This window comes from Triturus cristatus, chromosome 4_2 (assembly GCF_964204655.1).
Source record: "Triturus cristatus chromosome 4_2, aTriCri1.1, whole genome shotgun sequence".
Classification (NCBI taxonomy): domain Eukaryota; kingdom Metazoa; phylum Chordata; class Amphibia; order Caudata; family Salamandridae; genus Triturus; species Triturus cristatus.
In genome coordinates this window covers 243,669,277-243,692,278 of record NC_140586.1, presented here as the reverse complement: position 1 = coordinate 243,692,278, position 23,002 = coordinate 243,669,277, and the positions used below count along the sequence as shown (strand labels likewise).

At 46.7% G+C, this 23,002-nt stretch overlaps 1 protein-coding gene across 2 annotated transcripts in view; it reads right to left on the bottom strand.

Moving 5' to 3' along the window:
• MICALL1 (MICAL like 1) overlaps positions 1–23,002 on the bottom strand; it is a 330,253-nt gene that overhangs the window by 236,707 nt on the left and 70,544 nt on the right. For both annotated transcript variants that reach the window (XM_085601407.1, XM_085601409.1), the window contains exons 7-8: positions 11,829–12,805; positions 10,864–10,927 (exon numbers count right to left, since the gene is read on the bottom strand). In XM_085601407.1, the coding sequence (XP_085457533.1) occupies positions 10,864–10,927; positions 11,829–12,805 (1,041 nt within the window). The remainder of the gene's footprint in view (positions 1–10,863; positions 10,928–11,828; positions 12,806–23,002) is intronic.

Below are 23,002 nucleotides of genomic sequence, written 5' to 3'. Positions count from 1 at the left end.
GGGGACCCACGAGTCTAGTAAGGACAATGTTTAGGTTCCACACCGGAGAGGGTGGCAGTCTGGGTAGAATTATCCTCTTGAGGCCCTCCATAAAGGCTTTTATTGCGGGTACTTTAAATAATGACAAATGTTGTCTGTTTTGTAGGTAGGCGGCGAGGGCAGCCAGATGTAATCTTATGGATGAGTATGCAAGATTACATCTTTGTAAATGCATCTAGTGGGTCAATTTTGTTGTTATTGCAGTAAATGACGAATCGTTTCCAATTGGCTGCATAGCAAGCTCTAGTAGTAGGACGTCTGGCTTCTTTGATAATGTTCATGCAGTCCGGTGGTAGGTTAAGGTAACCGAACTTTAAGACTTCAGGAGCCAGATTGCTAGATTTAGTTGTGCTGGGTCAGGGTGTCTTATCTCTCCATGGTTGTGCGTCAGCAGTTTTGGGGAGAGACGTAGTTTTTGGTGTGGAAGTACTGAGAGTTCGAGGAGTGTTGTGAACCACGGTTGCTGTGCCCATGTGGGAGCAACTAGGATCATGTTGAGCGACTGTTGCTTGAGCTTGTGTACTACTAGCGGAATGAGTTGGTTTGGAGGAAATGCATACGCAAATTTGCCTGACCAATTCCTTCATATCGCATTGCATTTGGACAACGGGTGTGGAAACCTGGCGGCGAAGGTTGGGCATTTTGCGTTTGCGTGTGTGGCAAACGGATCTATGTCTGGGTGACCCCACATGTGGAAAAATGGTTGAAGAACTTGAGGATGAAGTTTCCACTCGTGTATCTGCTGTGTCTGACGACTCAGCAGATCCGCAATCTGATTGTGCACTCCTGGAAGATGTTCTGCTAGGAGATATATGTTTTGCGGAATGGCCCATCTCCATATGCTTTGCGCTAGGTGAGACAGGTGCAAAGAATGTGTTCCTCCTTGTTTCTGTATGTAGTACATTGCTGTCATATTGTCCGTGCGGACCAGGACAGCTTCGTTGAGGAGATGTGATTGGAATGATTTTAGCGCTAGAAATATTGCCAGTAATTATAGGTGATTGATGTGGAGCACTTTTTGTTGACTGGTCCACCTGCCCTGAGTTGTGTGGTTTAGGAGATGGGCTCCCCAGCCGGTGAGTGATGAGTCTGTTGTTAGCACTATCTGTGGAATTGGCTCTAGGAATGGCCGCCCTTTGGAAAGGTTTTGTGTGTTCCACCACTGCAGAGAGCGATGTGTGTGGCTTTCCACCAACAACAGATCTGTAAGTTGACCTTGAGCCTGATTTCACTGACGTGCTAAGCATTCCTGTAAGGGGCGCATCTGAAGTCTTGCGTGAGGTCCTATGAAAATGCAAGAGGCCATCATTCCTATGAGCTGCATAAACACTCGAGCTGGAAGGGAGTGTTGGGGTTGAAATTTTGTGAGTCTGCATACTGGCTATCCTGACTGGATTGGGGTATGCTAGAGCTTTGGAAGTGTCTATTGTGGCCCCTAGATACTGATGTATGTGGGAGGGCTGTAGGTGTGACTTGGTGTGGTTTATTGTGAACCCCAAGTCGTGTAGCAGCTGAATTGTTTGGTGAGTGTGATGAACACACTGACTGTGCAATTTGGCTTTTATCAACCAATCGTCTAGGTATGGGAACACATGATCTGCTGCCTCCGCAAGTGTGCTGCTACTACCGCGAGACACTTGGTGAAGACCCTGGGTGCTGTGGTTACTCCGAATGGGAGAACCTTGAACTGATAGTGTTGGCCGTCCACTGTGAACCTTAGATATTTCCTGTGAGCAGGGTGTATGGGAATATGGAAGTAGGCGTCCTTGAGATCTAGTGTGGCAAGGAAGTCGCCTTGTTGGAGCAGTGGAAGGACCTGTTGGAGAGTGATCATGTGAAAATGATCCGACTGTATGTAGAAGTTGAGAGGTCTGAGGTCTAGTATTGGCCTGAGTGTACCATCCTTCTTGGGGATTAGAAAGTACAGGGAGTAAACCCCTGTCCCTTGAAGTTCTAGAGGAACTAGTTCTATAGCGTGCTTTTGAAGCATGGAGAGAACTTCTTCCTTGAGGAGCGTTAGATGTTCCGTGGACATTTGATGCTGTTTGGGTGGTATGTTGGGGGGAGTTGCAGTAAGTTCCAGGCAGTAACCATACTGGATAATTTGTCTTACCCACTTGTCTGTAGTGATGGAATTTCAGACAGGTAAGAACTGTGAGAGTCTTCCTCAGACCGGAGTGGAATGGTCTGGAGGGAAGTCACTGTTTGTTAGTAGGGGAGGTACGAGTGTTGTTACCTCCGCCTTTCCCTTTGTTATTATTTCCCCTGTATCCGCCTCTGAAATATCCCTTGTTGGGGGATGTTTGTGAGGGACTTTTATAGGAGGAGGAAGCAGTGTGTGCTGATGTTTTTGGATGCGCCCCTATAAAAGGAGCGACGAAAGGAGCCTCGTAGAGATGGAGACTGTAATGCTCCCATTGATTTTGCAGTCTCAGTATCTTTTTTCATTTTTTCTAAGGCTTTGTCTACAACTGGGCCAAAAAGTTGTTCCTGATTGAAGGGCTGATTCAGGATAGTTGTCTGCACTTATTGTTTGAACCCAGAAATCCGCAACCATGCGTGCCTTTGTAATAACACAATAGTGTTGATTGATCTAGATGAAGTGTCTGCTGCATCGAGGGCACATTTAATAGATGCTTTTGTTATCATCTTGCCCTCCTGAATCAGATCATTGGCTTTGGCCTTGTATTGGTCAGGTGCATTAGGCTCTCAAGCTCGTTATAGTGAGCCCTGTCGTACCTGGCAAGTAATGCTTGTGCATTAGCTATCCTCCAGTGAGTAGCTGCCTGGGAGGCAACTCTTTTGCCTGAAGCGTCTAGTAATTTAGACTCTTTGTCTGGAGGTGGAGCATCACTGGAGTTCTGAGAGTTGGCATGCTTTCTAGCATTGGTCACCGCCAGGGAATCTAAGGGGAGTTGGCCTTTAATGTAGGAGGGATCATTAGGGGCGAGTTTATATTTTTTCTCAATCCAAGGATTGAGAATCCTGGTCCTGACAGGGTCTTTGAAGACGTCTGGAGCATGTCTGATGACACCTTGAGGCATGGGTAATGTTTGTTCTGTCCTTTGTGACTGTGCGAAAGTGTCTACGAGGAAGTCTTCCTCTGTGGGGTCTGAATGCATTTGGACGCCATGATATTGGGCAGCCCTATCAATGAGCTGACTAAACCCAATGTTGTCATCTGGGGGAGATGGCCTTGTTGGGTATGTATCTGTATCAGGAAGGTCTGGAGGATCTACAGGGTCATTGTAGTCGTCCCATGTGTCCTGTGGTATGTTAAGTGTCATCATCAGGATCATCGTAAGGGTCATTATTTCCACCCCATTCCCTAGGTAGTCATCATCCTGTGGTGGTGGTGAGTATGGAGGTATGGGAGACTTTAGAGGAGAAGGAGGTTTAGTAGGAAGAACAGTAGAAGAGGGTCTAAATGGTGAAGTTGCACAGTCTTTTTTCTTTACAGGCACCTAAGGGATGTGTGGGGTGTTCAATTTCCTCTTGTTCCGCAGGATATTGACAATATGGCCTGTTTTAGGGTTCACATGGAATGTTTTTTGTTTCGGATTGATAGGATCCGGGCGAAACAGTTCTTCCTCTTCAGCATCTCCCTTCGGCGCCGACCTTTTCGGTTCCGAACGTGGTTTTGATTTCGGATCGAGAGCCTTAGAAGGGGTTTTCGAATCCTTCGGCTTCGGTGTCGAGTCCGAAATCATTTTCGGATCCGAAGGTTGTCGATGTTTCTTCGAATCAGAGGTCTTCTATTCTTTCAGGGCCGGAGTGCTCGGTGCTGTGGCCTTTTTGTGGACAGCGGGAGTAGGATGTGTACCCGCTTTCGGGATAGATGGTGTTTTTGGTGCACCAACGTGTGGCTTGCTTGGCCCCGAGCTGCCGGAAGGCTTTTCCTTTGTCTTCAGAGCCGGGCACCGAGACGGGGTTTCTGAAGTTTTCTTTCGGTCGCGACTAAAGCCTTCAGGCGAAGTCTTGACTGGAGCCTTTGTTTTGCCTGGTGGGGTTGGGGCAGGGGCAGTTGTACTCACTCATTGAACTGGAGTGATGTGGTCATCGGAGTCAGAGTCATCTGCTTCGGATACGATGTTGAGCTCCTCCGAATCCTCTGCCTCTGGAACATCGGGGCCTTCATCGAAGATGTCTTCGGGTACCGGTGCAGCCTGTTGCGCCATGACGTGTCGTCGTGCCCCGAGATCACGGATCGTTTTCTTGGACCGGAAGGAGGCGCAGGCTTGGCAATCCTTTTCTTCGTGTTGAGGCGAGAGACAAAGTTTGCAGACCTTGTGTTGGTTGCTGTGTGGGAATTTAGCTCCACACTGGGGGCATTTTTTTAATGGAGTCCTTTCCATTAGCCGTAGGCCCGAACGGCGCCGATAGGCGCAGCAGCCCGCGGCGACGACTGGAATCGAATTAGAGGTAGCGCATTGAAAAGCACGCGAACGAAAACAATACCGTCGAGATTGCGATGGTTGTGTGTCAAAAAGGTTAGGAAAAACACGGTACTGAACCGAAGCGCTGAAGTTACATCCGAACCCGATGGCGGAAAAAAACAATCTGAGGATGGAGTTGATGCCCATGCGCACTATCGTCCAAGGGAGGAGTCATCTATCTTGTGACTGCAAAAGACTTCTTCCAAGACAACAACAAGGTGCAAGCATCCGAGCCCAACACCAGATGGCGATCTATGCAACAGTATGAATTCTGCAGCTCATATGCCTCGAATAGCTGTTTTTTCAAGAGAGGAACTGTAGTTCGCATTTGTGCATGGGCTCAAAAGGTGGGCCCATCAACCTTGTAAGGACTATATTAAGATTCCATACTGGAGCAGGTGGAAGTTTTGGTGGTACAACTCTTTTTAGTCCTTCCATGAAAGCTTTGATCACAGGTACCTTAAATAACGACAAGTGCTGTCTATTTTGTAGATATGCAGCAATTGCCGCTAGTTGTAGTCTGATAGAGGTATAAGCCAATGCTGACTGGTGCAAGTGTAACAGATAGCATATGATGTTCTGTATGAAAGCATCAAGAGGGTTGACATGATTGTTACCACAGTAGATAACACATCTCTTCCACTTAGCTGTGTAGCAGGCCCTTGAAGGTCTTCTAGCCTCCCTAATGATATTCATACATTCTGGTGGAAGGTTTAAGTAACCAAACTCTAAGACTTCAGGAGCCAGATCGCGAGGTTCAGTTTCTTGGGATCTGGGTGTCTGATTTCTCCATGGTTCGTGTGAGGACACTGGAGGTTAAATGTAGCTTGTGATGCGGGACTAGAGATAGCTCCAACAGGGTTCTGAACCATGATTGACGTGCCCATGTGGGAGCTACTGGATTAGTGTGAGAGATGTTTGCCTGAGCTTTTGAACCACTAATGGAATGAGTGGCAGAGACGGAAAAAGGTAAGGCAAATATCCCTGACCAGTTCATCCATAGTGCATTGCCCTTGGAATGCGGGTGTGGGTACCTGGATGCGAAGCTTTGGCATTTTGTGTTTTGGTGTGTGGCGAACAGGTCTATGTGAGGGACTCCCCAACTTTGAAAGTATGGGAGGAGAACATGAGGGTGCAGTTCCTATTCATGTATTTGCTGTCTCTGTCTGCTGAGGAGATCTGCAATCTGGTTGTTCACTACTGGGAGGTGTTCCGCTAGGAAATAAAAGTTTGTGGTGAACGGCCCAGCTCCAGATGTCTTGGGCTAAGTGTGACAGTTGGAGAGAGTTTATCCTACCCCCCTGTTTTTGTATGTAATACATAGCTGTCATGTTGTCTGTAGGAACCAAGACAGCTTTGCCTTCCAGGTGAGTCTGAAACGCCTTGAGAGCTAGAAAGATTGCAAGAAGCTCTAGATGACTGATGTGAAGCAACTTCTGCTGTCGACTCCACAGGCCTTGCACTGTGTGTTGTTGTAGATGAGCTCCCAAGCCAGTGAGGGACGCGTCCACTGTACTATCTGTGGAACCAGGTCTATGAAAGGCCGTCCTTTTGACAAATTTTGTGCGTTCCACCATTGCAGAGCGATGAGTACGGCCGCTTAACAAAACTAGATCGGTCAATAGACTGTGTAACTGGTTTCACTGACCGGCTAAGCATTCTTGAAAGTGGACGCATGTGCAGTCTGGCATGGGGGTTGATCATGATGCAAGATGCCATAATTCACAGAAATTGCATATAAACCCGAGCTGGAATCCAATGATTGGGTTGAAATCAGAGAACTAAAACCTGAATATTTCGAATTCTGGCTGTGCTTGTGAACGCCAGGGCTTTTTGAGTATTTAGCGTGGCTCCTAGGTAGTCCTGAGTATTGGCTGGTTGGAGATGTGATATTGTCGGACTGATTGTGAAACCTAGTTGATGTAGTAACTAGATTATTCTGAAAGTGTGCTGAAGGCTTTGCTGGTATGTGCTGGCTGTGATTAGCCAGTTTTCCAAGTATGGGGAGACATGGATGCTTTGTCTTCTCAGGTGAGCAGCTACAACTGCCAGCCACTTTGTGAAGACCCTGGGGGCAGTGGTGACTCCGAATGGGAGTACCTTGAACTGGAAGTGTTGACCAGCTACCACGAACCTGAGGAATTTACAATGAGCGGGGTGGATTGGAATATGAAAATAGGCATCTTTTAGATCTAAAGTAGACAGAAAGTCGCTTTTTTGCAGCAGAGGTAATACTTGTTGCAGTGTCACCATGTGGAAACGATCTGACTGAATGTAAAGATTTAGTTCTCTGAGATCTAATAGTGATCTGAGAGAACCATCTTTTTTGGGTATTAGGAAGTAAAAAGAGTACACGTCCGACCCATGATGTTGCGGTGATACGGGTTCTATAGCTCCTTTTAGAACTAAAGACTGAACCCCTTGTTTGAGGAGGTGTAGGTGATCTGGTGAAAGTTTATGTGCCTTTGTTGGAATGTTTAGAAGAGGGTTGATGAACTCCAGGCAGTAACCAGAACTGATAATTTGTAGTACCCAATTGTCTGTTGTTATTGACTGCCAGATTGGTACGAAATCTGACAGTCTTCCCCCGACAGGTGTTAAGTGGTCAGGGGAAGTGGAGGCAAGTCACTGCTTTGCATTGGAGGGTGAAGTGCGTGTGTTTGAACCCCTGCCCCTGCCGTTGTTACCTCTGTAACCCCCTACGAAGTAACCTCTAGATAGAGAGGATTGGTTATTGCCCTTATAGGTGGAGGTGGTCTTTGAGGAGGTATTTTTAGAGCCTCCGCGGTAAAACAAGCGCCAAAAGGAACCACGACTTTGTGCTGACTGAAGGATTTGGCCACTACTGTATCCTTCTTCATTTTCTCTAGTGAAGAATCTACCATTGGTCCAAATAGATGCTCTTTATCAAAGGGAGTGTTAAAAATTGAGATTTGCACCTCTGGTTGGAACCCTGATATGCGAAGCCAAGCATGTTTTCCCAAGAGGACACTGATGTTTACCGCTCTAGCAGTAGTGTCTGCAGCATCTAAGGAACATCTTATAGCATTATTGGAAAAAGGTTGCCCTTCACGCACCAGGTCTTGTGCCTTAGATCTGTGTTCCTGGGGCAAATATTGTATTAATTGCTCCATCTCGTCCCAGTGCGCACAGTCATATCGTGCTAGCAATGCCTGAATGTTGGAGACCCGCCAGAAATTGGCCGCCTGAGAGGGCATCAACACAAAAGGAGCTACAGGGGGAAAGAAAAGGCCAGGCCGCCCCTCACTCAACGCATTAACAACAAAAAATGGCCTGACCAAAAGCACACCTTACTCTACACCTTTGACACTGGAGGTGTTTCCTATGCTTTTCAACTGTCTCACATATGTACTCCCTATTGGTAGTCAAAATGTCGTGGTGCGTCAATTTATAATAAAAACGTAAAAATACCATCAATCTCACCACCAACAACTAAAAAGTGTGAGACAGGAGAGAAAGCACCTCACGGTCGTAACACCAAGGGGGTTGCTGGCTTGTACTCACCCGCACACCCACTTATCATCATAGGTTACGTTCTCCCCTTCTAGAGAAAAAATTTGTATTCTATCGTGAAAATCTCCAGCCCAATGAAATAAAGAGAAGAAAAAACAGTAAAACTAAAATATAAATAGACTGTTAGTGCATAGTGTCAATATTAATGCCCACTGGACCCCCATGTGAGAATCAAACCAACATTTCTCACCGTTAAAAAACGGGTAAGACTTACTAGCTTGACGTAACTTTATTTAGTGCTGTAAGCCATCCCAATTAAAAATGGTTTCTGTCTAACAATGATCAATTTCTAAGCCAACATGTTTCGTTGCAATAAAATCGCGCAACTTCTTCAGGGCTCTTGGGGTCCCAATATAAGCTTCTTGTGAGATTTCACATCAAACCTAAGATGGTATGACATTAAAACAGAGAAAGAACATGCCACTTGTAAGAACCACAAAACGACCTCGAGCAATCAATGCCATGTATTCACTCAAATGCTTCATTACCAAATGGTTACATGGATCCCTCATACCGGCAACCATCTCTGAATGGCGCACATTTCAGCTGATCGCGTGCCCAACGGGTGACTGCCACTGGTCCTGTCCCCTATGATTATGTATAAAGATAATGGTAACATTGCTTTAATAACGCACTTATCTTGTCTTGGCCATACATTACATCACCATAAATTTTTCTTTGCAAATGTAATGCTGTCAATTGCTATTCGATACTCCCCCCGCATCACCACTCATCTTATTTAGCCTGGGAGGGCACCCTTTTCCCAGAAGCATCAATAACTTTGGATTCCTTATCCAGGGGTTAACTATCTCCTTTTGTCTGGGAGTTGACCCTTTTCCTTGCATTGGACACAACCAGGGAGTCAAGTGGCAACTGACCTTTTATATATACTGGGTCCGATGGTGTTTTGGCTTGTATTTTTTGTCTACTGTAGGGGTAAGAATAAGAGCTCTGACCAGGTCATTAAAAATGTCATCTATATGCCTGATCATCCCTTTGAGCATAGGTAGTGTATGTGATGACCTCTGCGTGGTACTGAGGGTTTCAAAGAGGAAATCCTGTTCTAAGGACTCCTTATGTAGCTGCACCCCATGGTAGTTGGCAGCTCTACCCAGTAACTCAATGTAGCCTACACTGTCATCTGGTGGAGAGGATAATTGCCCGTGGGCGAATTGGTATTGTAATCATCTCCTGGGTCTTGCATTGGTTGATTATCATCCCCATCCCCATTGTCATACCCATCATCCTGGTTGTCAGGTGTATGTGGTGGTGAATGTTCAGGTGAAATAGGCTGAAACTGAGGTGAAGGAAGAGAAAGATGACGAGGAGGAGGGGAAGGGTTAATTCCAACCGTTCTCTTCTTTAAAGGAATGTGGTATTCTTCCTCTGTATCAGTCCTTCTTTTTAAAGTTACTTTAGTGGTGATATGTCCAGTTTGAGGATGAATATACAGCACTTTTTGTTTCGGATCCGATTTGTCGATCGGAGCGGTGAAACTGTGTCTTTTTGGTGATTTCAGCACATCTGACTGGTTCAGCATCATCTTGGATGTTGATGTTTTCAGATCCAAAGTGTGTTTTGGTGCCGAATGGTGGGGGGGTCGGTTGATTTGGAGGGAGTCTTTTCGGAGCCGGAAGGCTTTTTGATAGGCTTCGGTGCCAAGCCAGAAGGCGGGGCGTTGGAAGCATGGTCTTGGTGCCGACCGGAGCCCGAGGGCAAGGGTTGGATCAGAGCCTTCTTCTTTTATGGAGCTGGATCTTGGAACGAGGGGGGAGCTGTACTCACGGTACGTTGTCCATGTGGGATGTCGTCCTCTTGGTTGGAGTCAAGCTCTGGGATGGCGCTCGGCTCCTGCTCGTCCTCGGTTCCCATGGCCTCGCCGGCATCTTCGTCCGATTTGTGGTTGAAGATGTCCGGAATGGAGCTTGTGTGCTGGCTCTGCATGTCGCGACATCGAGTCAGACGGTCGCAAAGTGTCTTCTTGGAGCAGAAAGCCTGGCAAGCGTCGCAGTCTTGTTCTCTGTGTTCGGGGGACAAACACAGATTACACACGTCATGTGAGTCGGTGCGCGGGTATTTCGCGTGACACCGAGGGCAGAATTTAAAGGGAGATCGTTCCATCGACTGCAGGTCGGCCCGAAGCGGGTAGGCCCGACGGCCTTCCACGAGCTTTCCGATCGAAAGTTTGGTTTTTGCAAGTAAATACGATACTCGATAGAAGGGAAAACGTGATCGAAAACAATACCATCGAGGGTGAGTATCTTGCATACCGAGGGAAACCGAAGGAACGGTGTCGAACCGGAGCGCAGCGATAGGCGTCCGAACCCGATGGTGGAAAAAAACTATCTAACAATGGAGTTGATGCCCATGCGCACTATCATCGAAAGGAGGAGTCACCTACCTCGTGATTGGAAAGACTTCATCGGAAAAAAAAAAGTGCAAACTTCCGGACCCAACACTAGATGGCGAGCTATGCACATCATGTGATCTACAGCTCACATGCCTCGAACATTAATGTTTTGAACTACCATTGGATTACAGCTTGAATGCATAAAACTTTATTGAAAAGCGTGCAGGCTGGGGACGCTTTCCACCGGCAGAGGAAAACGTTTGTTCTTATTTGATAATTCATTTCTCATACTCAGGTGATTACACCAACCTGCACCAAAAACAAGAGTTCACTAGTGAGTGCGTTGGTCTTACCACATTTGGAATTTTTCAAAGATCACAGGCGTGTATACCCAGTCAGACATCTTAGTTAAAAACCTTTGTATCACCTGTGCTAAAAAAAAACCTGTAACCTTATCAGAAATCTCACATTCCACGGTCATAAAATTAGAACAAACGTAAGTACCTCTCTGATGACATGGGGCGGGACCTTGGCTTCGGGACCGGCGGATCAGACTCCGGCTGAACTCCTTCATTGTGGGGTGGAAAGGCAAAATGTCAATGCAAACTTTCTGCAATGTACTAACATATGAAAGGACAGTAAAATCTGACAGCAGTGACACCACAGCAGAAAATAAAAAAGGCAGCAGATTTTAGGGACTTGCAACTGACTGTGAAAAAAGGAAGCAGATTTGAGGGACATACACCTGACTGCAGAAGAAATGGTGGCAATAATGCCAACCCACAGAGTAACATGTGCATATCCAGCTATATTAAAGGAACAACATTGAATGTTATTGAACCCCAATTATATCACCAGTGGTGCAACAATATTTGATGTGGAAGAAGGCCTAACATTTTTCAAAGGAATGAGAACTATGTAATTTGTTTTTTTCTGAAACCTCCAGTTGCATCCATTGGTTTGTAGTCTGACAGGTCTCACTTGGGGAAACATGCAACTTTGGCCTTAATCCTTAAAATCCCATTCCTGTGAACTCCCGGGCCTTGAGAGGTTTAGCCTTGGGAACCCAATCCTAAGGAGAAAAACTGGAGGTAATTGGGGAGTACAGACCTGGAACTGCCAACAACCACCCCAAAAAAGCACTGGATACATTTGAACTCCTGAGGGATTGTTGGGGGTAACGCCTGCTTCAAAGGACTCTGAACCAGAACATCATTTTATAGTGTAGCTACTTCAACTGCTAGGGAGGATTTTGGGGTCATGTTTCCTCAGATGCTTTGTAACACAAGCAACCCAGGACACAGAGCAGTTTTGAGTGAGCTGCTACTCACAGGACCCTGAAGGTCACATTACAAGCAGGATCAAGTGCTGAAATCTTGAACATTGGACAAAGTTTGGGCCTACACCAGAACCTCCAGAGACCAGCACCACTGCCTATGATCCTGAAAGGCCCTCCACGATCTCCTTACCATTCGTGACTTGTGTGGAGGCAGAGGGCATCGACTCAGTTGCAGCATCTCCAGGCTGAGTGGATCGTGGCCTTGGAACTGGAACGGTCTGAGGTGTTGCCACAGTACCCATGGGCCGCCTGGCAGCAGGAATGGGGCGGCTGTCTTGGTCTCCTGACCTGGAATGAGCCTCAAGCACTTGTGGCTGTTCAACATCGTATTTACCACAGGATGAGGCATCTACTGAATTCTCAGGGATTGTCAGAGCAAGGATCTCTGTGTTATCACAACTCAGAGAGGCATCAACTGTCCAATTCTGAGGGCTGACAGGCAAGGTGACCTCTGCAGTATCATTGCTTAGATGAGAGGTGCCACTCTGATTCTGAAAGCTTAAAGGAATGCAAGGATCAGAACAATCACTACTCTGTGAAACCCCATTTTGGTGCTGAAGCTTCATGGGGAGGGAAGATCCTTCGGAATCGAATTTTGGAGAGATGGTGGCTGTATGTTCCTGAAGAGTAGCAGGCTTGATGGGGAGAGCTGGTTTAGAAGGAATTTGGGGACGTGGCTTTGCTAGTCCTGTTTCATTGACGTTCTGTGTCAGGTGTGGCACATGAGATACATCCGTACGAGTGCTATGCTCCACTTCAAGTGCATTGCCATCCTGGTCTTTCAACTTCACCCAAGCATTGGTGCGTAATGCTGTTGCAGCAAGACTCTCAGCCTCATTGTCATCACTCTTGCAGTCCATGATGGCCCCTGGTGATGCAGGCATGCTTCCTGAGGCTTCTTTGGGTGTGGCTACACAGTCCTCTTGGCCCTCCTTCCCTCGTTCATCACCACTGTCCTGTTTTCCGCTAGTTGCACTGTCATCCTGGTGACCGACCAGCACACTTGGAGACAATGCACGGCCACGATGATGGGTGCAGACAAAAGTGCCATTTTCTGGTCCAGGCATGTAGGATCCAGGTAAGAGCGTGCCACTACAGTCTTTGCACCTGAGGGGCAAGAAAACAAAAGATGGGGTTCACAGTACAGCAGATGCACATAAGAGTAAATCCATCAAACACACTCAACAGCAGAAAGTCAGTATCATGGGAACATACAAAATCTGCTAAATATAAAAATTGTATTCACAGTTCTGCCTACAGCCATGTGTCAAGCAAGCAGACAAGCATCCTCTCACTTGCACAACTAGAAGTATGATCCCCTCTGCTCCTAGGATAAGCAGTCTCTTGGTACTGTAAGCTGTCAGCCTGGTATCTGAAGAATGGCCAGGCAGTGTGTCCCGCTTTCTTAGTAGTCGTAAATCCAGTGGCATAACACACTCCTTCGGTTACCTTTAGCTCAGCTGAAGATCTAACCTTCTCCATCTTAAGCACTGCCAATGCTGTGACATACCGAGAATATACACAATTGTTCATTCATAACTTTACAGTAAAGGGAAGCACCTCCCAGTCAGCATAACCTGCCATGCCATTACCTGTAACATTGAAGGGCAGCAAACTACCTCTCGCCCTAGGCTGCAGCAAAGCCAAAGTAGTAATATTCCTGCTGTCACCTTTAGCCCTGCTGGTGATAACTTTCCTCACCCTACCTGAAACACAGCCTATGGTTTATCATATGCCACTCACACACCTCTCTATTTGAACAAACTGTTATCCTTCATATCTCAGGCAACAATGCCAAGAGATTAACGGCTACATTCTGCCACACACAGAGAGCGCTTACAAGTGTCCCTTTACGGGTAAGTTGGTTACCCCGCCCGTAACAAGACATGATTCCTCAACCCTGACTTTCAGTACTTCTTCAGAACACAAGGGTTTTGCTATTTTTACCACAGATTACCCTGACATTTAAATACCTCTCTCCAAAACAAGGGGACTTCTTTAGAAAACATAGAGTCTGCTAGCATCATTGTGGAATAAAATACTTCGAACCAGACAATGAAGTGTTCAAAAGTAACTGTGAATATAACTAATCAAATACAAGCTATACTCCTGGCTTGTGCGTTTGACATAAATACAGTCGCTCTCGTGGTTACAAAGTGTCTGGAATGGCCAGGTTTGGAATTGGACGAGAGACAGTGGGGTTTCATGGCTTGCAGACAGCTCAAACGAGCAGGACATAAACCCTCCACATTCTTGGGGAGTTGTTTTAAGGCCCTTAAGAATTACAATTAAGCCTTCCGTAGAGCAAGATAAAAAAGTAACTTCCTTTCTGTAACAATATTTATGGAGAATACATGATCTTCCTGGAGTTTCCTCACCATGTGAATTATCTAGCCATGCCTCAGACTGGTCTAGAAAAGTTTTCCTCAGCCATGGCTCTCCAGTGCCGCATGGTGAGCAACATGTGGTTCAAGCTACAACTGCACCTCTGCATATGAATTCACAGAATACATTCTGTGCGACCAGGAGCCTAGACAAACAGAGAGGAACAAAGAGAACAATGGCACCCTGACGGGAGGGAGGAAGGCAGTGAGGAGTCTGTGGTTAGATCATGAATCCACCATAAAATGTGTTGTTACCGACAGTAAGTACCGAGTAATCTCAAAGTTATATCTCCCCACAGATTCCTCACCTGTGAGTGAATCCCAAAACAGTTTCTTCTTTGGGAAGTGACATGAAGTAGTGCTTGTTAACCAAGTAAGTCATGCAGCACAGCTCGACATAGTACCTGCCATAGCTTGTCTGAGACATGAGTTGCTGATGTCAGCAATCAGGATGCTTCAAGAGAACTGTGTGAGCAGCCATGGGTATGAATGCCTTAGAGAGGGTATTTCATGGCCAAGGGAGAGCAGAGATCGATAGAGAGGATGAATTAGCATGCAGTGGGATATTTGGTCACCGCCTTGCCCTGCTTTGCTCCAGCAAACCCAAGAAGAGCGGATTACCCACACTGTCCCTACAAGTGTGGTCTTTGTAGTAAGACACCGTAGCTCAAAGGTCCAACCAATGAAGGATATGGAGGATGGAAGCACGATGGAATAGAAATAGACTGAGGGCCAGATGTAAGAGCATTCCATTTTGCAAGTTGCAAAATGTGAAGTTTTGCAACTTGCAATTTGCGACTCACAAAATGGAATGTCTCAGACACAGTTTATGATTCCTAATGGGGTCGCTTAAGACCTACTTCATTAATATTAATGAGGTAGATCGCAATTTGCAACCCCTTAGGGATCTCACATAACATGGATGGTGGCCTGCTGGGGACAGCTGACCACCATGTCTGTGTTTGACTTTCAAATAAAGAAACTATTTTTCCAAATTAAGCAGGATGCACTTAAAAGAAAAAATGTACATTTTTCTCTTCATTTTTTAAGGGCAGGCAATGGTCCATGTGTAGGAAGCTGGCTCTGTATATACTGTACCAAAATGAGGTATAGTGTGCACAGAGTCCAGTGGAACCTCAAAGGTAGGCAGAGGCAAATGTAGATAGCACCTTACTCTCCATTTGTGGTAGTGTGGGCGAGCAGTAAGGCTTTATCAGAGGGTAGTGTTAAGCATTTGTTGTACACACTCAGGCAGCAAATTATGTCACACACTCAAAGACTGAACTCAGACCAATTTGTTTGTATAAAAAATATTATTTAGTTATATTTATTTTCTAGAATCAAGCAAGCCTGGTACAGGTAAGTGTAAATGGTACTTTTCAAGGCTGGTTGAACAATACAAGCAAGCTGAATGAAAATGTATTTTTTTCAGTATGTAAATCTTTCCAATACAGTGGAAATTACTGTTTGATTACTTTACAGATTACTTTATGGATTACTTTTTCTACTCAGTGTGATATGCCTAGATATCACACTGGGACATTTCCTAGAGAATAGGTAAGTAAAGCAGTTTTTAGATATTTGCAGTTTTTCATGTTATACAAAACCAACTCCACACTTCAATTTTCAAGAAAAGCATTCCATGCAATCCTATGGAAGGAAATTGGGTTATCGGTTTACAGGTAAGTAGAAGTTTGTGGGAGTTGGTGCTCTGGGGTTAACCACGGTTTCCTCAGGGTCAAGGATGCACTCTCAAAGCACCCTCAGTGGCACTAGGGCAGCCGGGCGCAGGGTGCAGAGGCCCAATGTTTTCCAATGGGAGATAGAGGGCCTCCGGTTGGTGGCTGCTCACGAGCAGGCCACAAGGTTGTGGGAGCAAAGCACCTGATGTTAGGCTCAGGGCAAAGGGGGATCTGAGTTAGCACACAAGGTGCACTCGCAGCGGTGCAGGGGCGGCTAAGTGCAGGGTGCTGTTTTGGCGTTGGGTGCCCTGTTGTTTTCAGTGGGAGTTGCCGATTTTGGATTTTGGCTGCAGGCTTGGTCCACAAAGACTTCCGGGAGGAACCAACAGCTGGGTAGGTAAGCTGGAGGGCTCGGGGACGTAGGTGCACCTCGGGTTCTCTTCTCCAGGGCGGCTGGATGCAGGGGTGTCTTTTGAGGTCGAATTTCACCTTACCAGGCCACTCGCGGTTGAGGGGGTCTCCGTGCAGAGGCTGCAGGCGACGTCGGGGAACCCTGGAGGGGTCAACCCACCCACGGTGGACTCGGACTCTGGAGCACTGGGGGACCTCACTAGGACCAGTGGGCCACTCGAACTCGGGCCATATGCGACAGGTGCAGTGGTGGTTCCAGATTGGGTTTCTTTGTCCTCAGCAAGCTCAGCATCTGTTTTGGGAGTTTATTTTGAACAGAGCTGCTGTTCACAGGAGATCTGGTCTTTTTTGAAGGCAGTCAGTCCTCCCAGGGTTCTGGAGGTGGCTGGCCGCAGGACAAGGCGACTTTTGGAGCAAGATCTCTGGAAACTGCAGACGGGCCGGAAGGGCTGGGGCCAAGTCAGATTTCTCAGCAGTCTCCTCTGTTGGGCGTCTTCTTTCATCCTTCTTCTTCGTAGGTTGCAGGAATGTCTTCTTGGTTGAGGGCAGCCCCCTAAATACTGCATTTTGGGGGCGTTTTAGGGGTCTCAAGGTCAGTAGCCAATGGGCTACTGACCTTAGGGTGACTACACCCTTGGTGTGCTCACCCCACGTGGGGGAGTGGGCACAATCCCTAATCCTGATTGGGGAGAGCCTGCCAGCTGCAAGACGGCAGACACTGAAGAGTGGACTTCACCTCGCCTCCCCCGCCTAAGGTGTGGGATTGGCAGTGGTGGGCACACCTTCTAGGCTGGATAATTTTTCCTGCCTGTCTTCCTGCTGAAAAGGAGGGGTGAAAAGAAGGGGGCCTGCTCCTGATAGCAGGAGAGGTTGGTGGTCGCATTACAAAGGCCGCAAGGTCTTTCAAGCTCCCCTGCCACAGATGACTTTTCCTGGCCTGGGGGAGGTGTGAACACCTCCACCCAGGAAAGAAGGCCTTGTTTCTGACTCAGGGAGCTAAGGCTCCCACCCCAGGGGTCCAGAAACATGTCTCCTAGTGGCAGGCTGGTGTGAACCAGTCAGGGAACCCATCAGAGGTTGGTCGTTTTTTCAGGGGGCATCACTAAGATGCCCTCAGAGTGCATTTTTCATTAAATACCACACTGGCATAAATGTGGGTTTAATGTGCTGAGAGGTTTGATACCAAACTTCCCAGCTTTCAGTAAAGCCATTATGGTGCTGTGGAGTTCGTAATGACAAACTCCCAGCACCATATACTCTTAATGGCATTACTGCAATGACAATGTCTTAGAATTGGTCTAGACACTGTAGGGGTACAGGGCTCATGCACCTTTACCCTCACCACTGGTATATTGCACCCAGCTAGAGGGGTGGCTGTCCTTTGCCAGGGCAGTGGTTTGTAGACATGGCACACAGAGATGTGTGCCATTTTGTTCTGCACCAAAACACACAGCCTGCAATGGCTGGGTGTGTATGTAAAGGTAAAGGGCTTCTAAGGGTGGCACAATATGTGCTGCAGCCCTTGGAGGCTTTCCCTGGCCACAGTGCCCTTGGTACCCATGGTACCTTTTAAAACGGACTGACATGCGGCCAGAGAGGTGCCTATTGGGGTTACAAGGTACAGTTTTGCGAAAGAACACAGGCCCTGAGAACCTGATTGGCAGGGACCCAGGGCACACAGAGTCAAAGTGCATCAGTAGTCTGGCAAAACGTGGGGGGTTACTGCAACTGAAAGCCAGCTTTCCATACCATTGGACCACTACCTGCTCTTAAAAAATACTTTTGCATACATTCACAAAGGGGAAGGACTCCCCTGGGGAACCCTTCCTGTTTGTGACTAACTTACCACCTACTTGAAGTAGGTGGTAACTGCGATTGTTTTGTAACTGCCTGTTGCGGTTGCAAAACAATCAAACATACAAGTATGACTTGCTATTAGGAAGGGACGCCCTTGGCACGCCCCTTCCTAATAGCGACTTACAAACCTTATTTTGCATGTCGGTAATAGGTTACTGACTTGCAAAATAGGGTTTGTACATACCACAACCCTTCTTAGCGGTATCAAACTGGCCAATTTCCCGTTTGCGACCGCTAAAAAGTGTTGTACATCTGGCCCCGAGTCATATCAAATAAAGAAACCACCTTAGGTAAGAAGGTGGAACAGTTATAATAAATCAACTTATCCGGATAGAAAACTGTAAAGGGGGACAAAATTAAGACTTAAGTTCTCCAAAGCTATGAGCTGCAGTACTTGCCACTAACAGAACCGATTTCATAATAAGGAATCAAATCAGATAATAGTGTGAGCTCAAAGGGGGCCATCAGAAGGTCATAATGGGTTCAAAATCAAATTTAAAAATACCATGTAGAATGGAAGAGAACAAACAGCACAAACCTTTCAGGAAATTGTTCCATTAATGGCCACTTATACTATGAAGGTTGGTCAGGCAAACACATGAAAGCAGACATGGGGGCCAGATAGTGCTTGACTGCAACAACTGCTAGACTCCCCTGTACAACAGATAACGCAAACCAGAAGATACTGGAAAGGTTAGACTTCAGGGAGTTGATGACCTCCATATTGCATTACAAGTTAAACCTAGCCCTTTGACCTGTGTAGAAGGATATGTTGATGAGCTTCCTGGCCGTTAAGAATACATCTAAGATTTTATCTGGAAGACAAAATGATTCTAAACTGCACAGTGCAGTCCCCTCATTTGTGGATTGAGGTGGTGGGCCTGACCATCATGCATTAAGAGCAGGTACACTCTGCAAGGGATAGGAAAAGGTAGCCAAGTGCAGAGTGCCAACAGAACAGTGTCCAGGTCCTCTGAACCCAGTCTGGGGTGATCAGAATCAACTGAGCACCATCCTCTTGCACCTTCCCCACATTCAACAAAAACAAAACTGATTAAAATACGTACAGGTGGCTCCAAGGCCAGTTGCACCTGAAGGTATTGTCCAGGGGGCCATTAAGAAAAAAGCGTATGGGAACAAAATTGAAGACGACTATTCCAGGGACAATCACCTTGAAACTTTGGGATGCAGCTCCCACTCGTGGTCAACCAGTGAGAGGCAATTGAAAGCATCCGCCCTCAAAATTGAGGGCACCTGCTAGGAAAGGCTCTGTTGTGAAATCCATTTTGAAAAAAGTGAATGGTAAACTACCTTCACATGATACACTGAATGGCCTCATGGAAATTTCTGTGAAGATCTTTGCAAAACACTTGCTTATACGAAAAAACAAGCTCATATCTATTGAGCACGGAGGGTTTCGAGAAGGGTACTGCACTGTGGACCACTGTATTGCCCTATGGGCTATTATTAGGCATTCTATGGCAATAAATCAGAGGCTATGCCGCAGCTTTATATATTTCCACATGTCTTTAAACACAGTTGATAGGGGACTGCACTGGGAGAAATACAGCGTCTGGAAGATATTTCATGAGTTACTTGGTATGATCCACGCACTATATACTGACAATTGGGGTACCGGTAGAGTAGACAAGACTGGGCAATTATCAAGGAAGATTTCAATCAGTAAAGGCCTCCGGCAGGGGTGTATCCTGGCCCAACTCTTTTTAGTCTATTTTGGCAGATTTACCTGCAGTTTTAAAATTATCAAAATCCTTTTCACTAAAATTGGGGAAGTGCATATTCCATACATACTGTATAGGATGACCTGATATTGGTAGATTACCCACCCTTGTGCCTGCGAAGGAAATTAGAGTCTCTCTATGCTTATAGCAAAAACAACTCCCTGAAAATAAATTTAGAGAAAACAAAGGGAATATGCTACTTACCAGTATGCATCTGTTCTTGGCATGTAGAGCTGCAGATCGACACACTTTTGCATAGATCGCCATCTGGTGTTGGGCCCGGATGTTTGCAGTTTGTTTTTCCTCTTGGAAAGTCTTTGGAAGTCACGAGGTCGGTGACTCCTCCCTTGGTTCGTATTGCGCATGGGCTTCGGCTTCATCCTCAGATTGTTTTTCGCCAACAGGGAAAGATGGAGCGTAGTAATAACAGTGAAGAAACCCATGTGTGTTGTATCTAAATAAGATAGACTGGAACAGATACAGGTAGCCGGGGAGGCGGGTGGGCGTGTGTAGATCTGCAGCTCTACATGCCAAGAACAGATGCATACTGGTAAGTAGCATATTCCGTTCGAGGCATATGAGCTGCAGATTACACACTTTTGCATAGACTATATAGCAGTTCCCAACCTTAGCGGCGATCACCGGTATCTGTTGCAGTGGTTTGAAATAGGGTTTTTAGTACAGCCTGGCCCACACTAGCTTGTTGCTTGGTTTGCACATCTACACAGTAATGTTTAGTGAAAGTGTGCAGTGTTGACCATGTAGCTGCCTTGCAGATATCATCTAATGGGATGTTCCCTAGAAAAGCCATAGAAGCCCCTATCTTTCTTGTAGAGTGGGCTTTAGGGGGAACAGATAGCGTGCGTTTTGCTTTGTGGTAGCAAATCTGTATGCATTTTACAATCCACCTAGCTACCCCTGCTTTAGAGATGGGGTTGCCTTTATGAGGTTGAGAGAAAGAGACAAACAGTTGCTTTGTCTTTCTGAAAAGTTGTGTTCTCTGGATATAGTAAAGCAAGGCCCTTTTAACATCCAGTGTGTGTAGAGCCCTTTCTGCAACAGTTTGAGGTTGCGAGAAGAAAACCGGTAATTCTACCGATTGGTTTAGATGAAAGGGTGAAATGACTTTGGGTAGGAATTTTGGGTTGGTACGGAGGACAACCTTTTTCGGGTGCATTTGGAGAAAAGGTTCTTGTATAGTGAGTGCTTGTATCTCACTGACCCTTCTAAGGGAGGTGATGGCTACAAGGAAAGCTGTTTTCCATGTGAGGAATTGCAGTTCGCATTTATGCAAACGTTCGAAAGGCGGTCCCATTGGCCTTGTGAGAACTATATTTAAGTTCCACACAGGTGAGGGTGGCACTCTGGGGGGAATTATTCGTTTTAGGCCTTCCATGAAGGCTTTAATGGCAGGCACTCTGAAAAGTGATAGGTGCTGTCTGTTTTGTAGGTAAGCGGCAATTGCTGCGAGGTGTAGCCGAATGGATGTATATGCTAGGTTACATCTTTGTAGATGGAGTAAGTAGCATATGATATGCTGTATGGATGCGTCTAGAGGGTTGATTGTGTTGTTATGGCAATAAACAACAAATCTTTTCCACTTGGCAGCGTAGCAGGCTCTAGTGGTAGGGCGTCTAGCTTCTCTGATAACGTTCATACAGTCGGGGGGAAGGTTAAGGTATCCGAATTCTAGGATCTCAGGAGCCAGAGCGCAAGGTTGAGCTGAGCTGGGTCCGGGTGTCTGATCTCTCCATGGTTCTGGGTTAGGAGGCATGGTGAGAGGTGCAACTTTTGGTGTGGCACTACCGAATGTTCCAGCAGCGTGGTGTACCACGGTTGTCTGGCCCATGTTGGAGCTACTAGAATCAGTGTGAGGGAGTGCTGTTGTAGCTTTCGCACCACTAATGGAATAAGTGGGAGAGGTGGAAAGGCGTACGCAAATTTGCCTGACTAGTTCATCCATATCGCATTGCCTTTGGAAAATGGGTGTGGGTATCTGGCGGCGAAGCTTGGGCATTTTGTGTTTTCGTGGGTGGCGAATAGGTCTATCTGTGGATGCCCCCACATCTGAAAGAACGGGTGAAGAACCTGCGGGTGAAGTTCCCACTCGTGGATTTGCTGCGTCTGTCTGCTGAGCAGATCTGCCATGGTGTTTTGGACTCCTGGGACATGCTGGGCTAGGAGAAAGATTTTGTGTGGAATAGCCCATCTCCATATGCTCTGTGCTAGTTGAGAGAGCTGTGGAGAGTGTGTGCCGCCTTGTTTTTGAATGTAGTACATGGCGGTCATGTCGTCTGTGCGAATAAGGACTGCCTTGCCTAAAATCTGTGTGTGAAAGGATTTTAGGGCTAGAAAGATTGCCAGTAACTCCAGATGATTGATGTGGAGTAACTTTTGTTGCGGCGTCCATGTGCCCTGCACTGTGAGGTGTAGTAGATGAGCTCCCCAGCCGGAGAGCGATGAGTCTGTTGTCAGGATTATTTGTGGAACCAGGTCCAGGAACGGTCGACCTCTGGAAAGATTTGTGGTGTTCCACCACTGCAGAGAGCGATGGGTGCGACCGTCTACCAACACCAGATCTGTCAGTTGCCCCTGGGCCTGGTTCCATTGGCGCGCTAAGCACTCTTGGAGTGGACACATCTGGAGTCTTGCATGAGGCACTATGAAAATGCAAGAGGCCATCATCCCTATCAGTTGCATAAACACTCTTGCTGGGAGGGAGTGTTGAAGTATAAATTTTTGACGCAAAGCCTGAATACTTGCAATCCTGCCGGATTGGGGTAGGCTATGTCTTTTGAGGTGTCTATGGTGGCACCGAGGTATTGCTTTATGTGGGATGGTGTTAGCTGGGACTTTTGGTGGTTCACAGTGAAGCCTAGTTGGTGAAGTAGTTGGATTGTAGTGGCGGTGTGGTGGACACATTGGTTGTAGGACGCGGCTTTTATCAGCCAGTCGTCCAAATATGGGAAGACGTGAATGTGCTGTCTTCTGAGATGTGCCGCCACTACCGCTAGGCACTTGGTGAATACCCTTGGTGCTGTTGTGACCCCGAACGGGAGCACCTTGAACTGGTAGTGTTGCACGTCCACTACAAATCTGAGGTACTTTCTGTGGGCATGGTGTACCGGAATGTGAAAGTATGCGTCTTTCAAGTCCAGTGTGGTGAGAAAGTCGTTCTGGGAGAGGAGCGGAAGTACCTGCTGAAGTGTTACCATGTGAAAATGGTCC